The sequence below is a fragment of the Crocodylus porosus genome, unplaced genomic scaffold (assembly GCF_001723895.1).
Source record: "Crocodylus porosus isolate Cpor-Errol unplaced genomic scaffold, CroPor_comp1, whole genome shotgun sequence".
In the NCBI taxonomy this organism is placed as follows: Eukaryota; Metazoa; Chordata; order Crocodylia; family Crocodylidae; genus Crocodylus; species Crocodylus porosus.
Genome location: NW_017728886.1, coordinates 227,411,573 through 227,415,904, shown reverse-complemented (window position 1 = coordinate 227,415,904; position 4,332 = coordinate 227,411,573). Strand labels below are relative to the sequence as shown.

At 45.1% G+C, this 4,332-nt stretch overlaps 1 protein-coding gene across 1 annotated transcript in view; it reads right to left on the bottom strand.

Moving 5' to 3' along the window:
• Positions 1 to 4,332, bottom strand: part of NECAB1 (N-terminal EF-hand calcium binding protein 1) — a 123,181-nt gene that overhangs the window by 113,225 nt on the left and 5,624 nt on the right. Inside the window, exon 2 of the mRNA XM_019550306.1 lies at positions 2,566 to 2,590. Coding sequence (XP_019405851.1) covers positions 2,566 to 2,590 — 25 coding nt within the window. The remainder of the gene's footprint in view (positions 1 to 2,565; positions 2,591 to 4,332) is intronic.

The window sequence follows — 4,332 nt, the reverse complement described above, 5'->3', positions numbered from 1 at the left end:
CAGTGCAGTGCAAGAAAATGATGAGGGGACATGACCCATGAGGAAAGACTGAGGGAGCTGGGGTTATTTAGTCTAGAGAATGGAAGACTGAGAGGGGATTTAACAGCAGCCTTCAACTACCTGAAAAGGGGTTCAAAAGAGGATGGAGCTAGACTGTTCTCAGTGGTGATAGATGACAGAACAAGGAGCAACTGTCTCAAGTTGAAGCAAAAGAAGTTTAGGTTAGATATTAGGAAGAATTATGTCACTAGGAGGGTAGTAATGCACTGGAACAGGTTACCCAGAGGGGTAGTGGAATCTCCATCCTTGGAGGTTTTTAAGACCCGGCTAAACAAAGCCCTGGCTGGGATGATTTAGTCAGGGATTGTCCTGCTTTGAACAGGGTGTTGGACTGGATGACCAACTGAGCCTCCTGAGGTCCCTTCCAATCCTAACTTTCTATGATTTGATATGGTCCCATCCAGGGCCCTTATGCACTGGGGGAAGCCCAGGGCATGGAACCCTGCCACCACTGCCAGGGGGTTGTGCACATGGAGCACCGAGTGTCCTAGCGCATCCTGGAGGGCACCTCATATCTCCAAAACAGTCTACCCAGCAGTGACCTTGTCCACCACAAAGAGATGGCCTACACAGTGAAAGCTGGTGGGTGTGGGCGAAGGCCATCTGGATGTCTGCAGGGACAGGTGGCTGCATGGTGGTGTCCTGCTATTCCAGTTTTGGCCAGAGCTGCTCGAGGAAGTCCCAGAAGGTGGCCTGGGACATCCTGAAAGGCTTCAGCCACAGTTCATCATCCCAGGTCTGTTGGATGACATGCAGCCACCAGAGCCCAGAGAGCCCAGAGGTGACAGGGCTAGAGGCCCAGGAGGGCAAGGGTAGCCCCAGTGGTGGCATCCAGCAGCATGTTGCTGGCATCCCTGCTGAGATCTAGCCAGCTGGATGGGGTCCAGGCAGCAATTGCATGGCAGTGGCCCTGGGATGGTGTGCTGTAGCTGGGCAGGCAGTTGCTGTGCATGGGGGAGCTGGCTGGGTCCAGATGGCCATGGGCCAGCTGGTGGTTAACATGGTGGGTCAGGAGGGCCAGCGCAATGGCCAGCAGGGGCCTGGGGTACCAGTAATTGGTTCCAGGGGCAGGGACTGGAGCAGCCATGGCATGGGGAGGCAGAGTTGGTAAAGAGACAGCTGCCTCATGTTGCCCCTGTGCTGTGCACATTGCTCCTGGCCAGGGAAGTGGCTGGCCAGGGAGCAGACAGTGGGGCTGCCTTTTCAAGATGGCTGGATCTCCTCCCCACACCTCCCAACATGGCAGCAGAGGCCTATTGTAGGACTTAAGGAGGTGGCACAGTTCAGTGCTAAGAGCAGCAAATCTGTTGCCAAGTCCCTGTATGTGAAGACACCTGCCTAGGAGTGTTTACTTGCAAGTAGTTTACTTGCAGGTAAACTGATCTTGGGTCTAATGCATGTGTAGAAGCACCCAGAGTAAATAAATGTCTTGCCCAAAGCCACATAAAAATTCTGTGACAGAAATGGGAACTGGCTTCAAAATTAGGACTTGATCCTGCAAACACTTACATTTGCAAATAATCTAGCCAGTTTCCCTTTTGGCTATCTCTTTAGTGTGTTTCTAGGACAGACTACATGTGCATGTGTGCAAGCCAAGAATTTCTACTACTGTATTTTACATAATGAAAAAGTATCAATAAAAACAAAACTGTCATGAGTGTAACACTGTGGTTTTGTACTATGTATACATAAATTATGTTCAGAGCATTCATCCTGCTCTCTGACATGTGGAACACACATCTGAAAAATGTAGAAGCTTGGCCTCAGAAAATACATTCTCATGTTTTAAAGCAGCAAAAGTATGACTATTAGTAGTATTCAAATGATATTCTGAAATACTTACTAGTAAAACATACATATCCAAAGAACAAATGTGCTAGTCAAATTCATAGGTCAAACAGTTCCTCTGAATGTACATGCACAGAATTGAATGGCCCAAAGGCTGCAGTCTTCACTTAAGAAAAAAGCTGAACTCCCATTGGTGTCCAAGAGTGAGAAGAAAAATTCAACCTGATAGATTCTGCATGCACTATCCAAGGGCAGACGGGACCCTATATACACAAACAGCTCTCGTTAATAACATTCTGCCTGCTGAACAATTATGAATAGAACAATTCATAATTAGCTGATCAAATTAGCTGGTATTCAAGTTGACACTTGAACAGATAATTAGTGTTATCACCCAAAAGTGACTGCACACAAATGCCCTGATCCTGCAATGAACCTGGGCATACCTGTGCATCCACAGATAACTCCATCAGCTGCAGAGAAGCTCTGTGCAAGAACAGGATCTGCCCATGAAAAGCCAGCTGCAAGATCTGGTCAGAAAACCAAACACCTGGTATGGGATGTGTATGACTTCTAAACGGATGAGCACCCCACTAATGAGAATGTTCATTGTAATACACCCACTGTAGCATGGTTTATCAAGTTTGAAAACACAGTATTGAGACATGACAGATTTTTCTAAACAGAAAAAAAATAAAGACAAATGAATGTTCTTACCATTTTTGTCTGCTCTTCTCAATATCTAAATAAGAAAAAAAAGAAAAAAGAAAGGAATCACTTTTCCTGTTCAGATTGTATGAAACTGAAGATCATATTTAAACAACCAGCAGTTTAATTTTTTTTTATCTGACATATTTTTACAGTGCTGTATAGTGTGAAAACCTTTAAGGTTGCCTTTGCATATCTCTCATGACGCTGTTTTCTTATCTGCTCTTATGCCATGTACTCATAAAACCAGGGCATACTAATTATTCTTGTTATCTCCAATAAATACAGTGATACTTCTGACAAATGCTGGACACATCTACATGATGTATCCCTATAGTTGTACACAGTAAACTTGAGCCCAGGAAACAAAGCCCCTGCTCTAAAGGATTTAAAATCTGATTTACATACAAACTTGTGCTAAAATAACCTAATCAATTTTAATCTCTGTCTCTTGCTATTTCTGGGCAAGTATATATGTAACACTCATTTCAGAATAAAAATGATCTAGTTCAATTTAGCTTAAGCCAGTAAGCTAAAAGCATACTGATTTGCATCACAATACCCATAGGTGTGAGTTAAAACTAATTCAATTATTGTGATATACCTGGTACCTAGACCTGCCTGATAGGTACAAAGGACAGTAGGTAACAGGACAAGAAGGTTAGAGTGCAGTCCATATAGGACTGCTGGTGTTAGAAATGATTCAAAAGAGCTTTGAGTGTGCTTGCTGGCAGACTATTCCAAACATAGAGGCAATCTGAATAAAGGCATAGGATTAGGAGTGGGTGAAAGAGACAAAGGGAGCAGTCAAGAGAGGCTTGGCTGGAGCACAGAGATTGGACTGGGTGTAGGAGGCAGTGAGATTAGATGTGTGGGTGCAAATTTGTGGTTTCCTCTGACAGTGGGTGCATCTACATGAGCATTTTACTTTAGAGCTGACTAATTAGCTCCACAGTAAAGCATCACTGTTTACACATGCGCATGTATTACAGCACAGTAAATTTATTAACTCCACTGCAGGATGGTACTGTCTGGGACACGTACTATCCTATGGCGGTGACTGGGGCTGGCTGGGATATGAGGGTGCTACATTATGGGGGCTGCCTGCTGGATAGCCCTGTGCTGTAGCACCATTGTGCCCCAGTGAGTCCTTCCACTGCCCAATGCTGTCACCTGGAGCCCAGGGCTGACACCTCCCCGCCACCCAGGTCCACTGCCAGCCTGGAGCTACTCAGCCCCAGCTCAAATTGCTGTGATCCCAGGCACATGTATAAACACTGCTCCTGGGAGTGGCTGCCTCTGGTGTGAAAAGCACCAGAATTTATTCACACAGGATAATCGCATGTGTAGAAACACACAGTGATGACAGGATTGAATTGGATGAGGACTAAGAGGAGGAAACCAGTATACAAATTAAGCAGGGAGAAGTGAGATCAAGACAACAGAAGAATATGAGGTTGCTGGCAGCCATGTTCTGGGTGGGCAAAGAGGGAGAGAAGAACGAGCTTATGACAGAAGAGTCAAGAATTAAAACAAAGAACATTTCATTCAAAAAGAGAAAGTCTATTGTGGTTTATTGTGGACAGAAATGAGACAAAATCAAAATAGTTCCACTTTTGATGTACAGGGTAGCTACCTTGCATCCTTTACTAAGAAATATTTTCATAGATTTCATAGATTTCATAGACGTTAGGGCTGGAAGGGACCTCAGGAGATCATCGAGTCCAGCCCCCTGCCCAAAGGGCAGGAAGTCAGCTGGGGTCATAGGATCCCAGC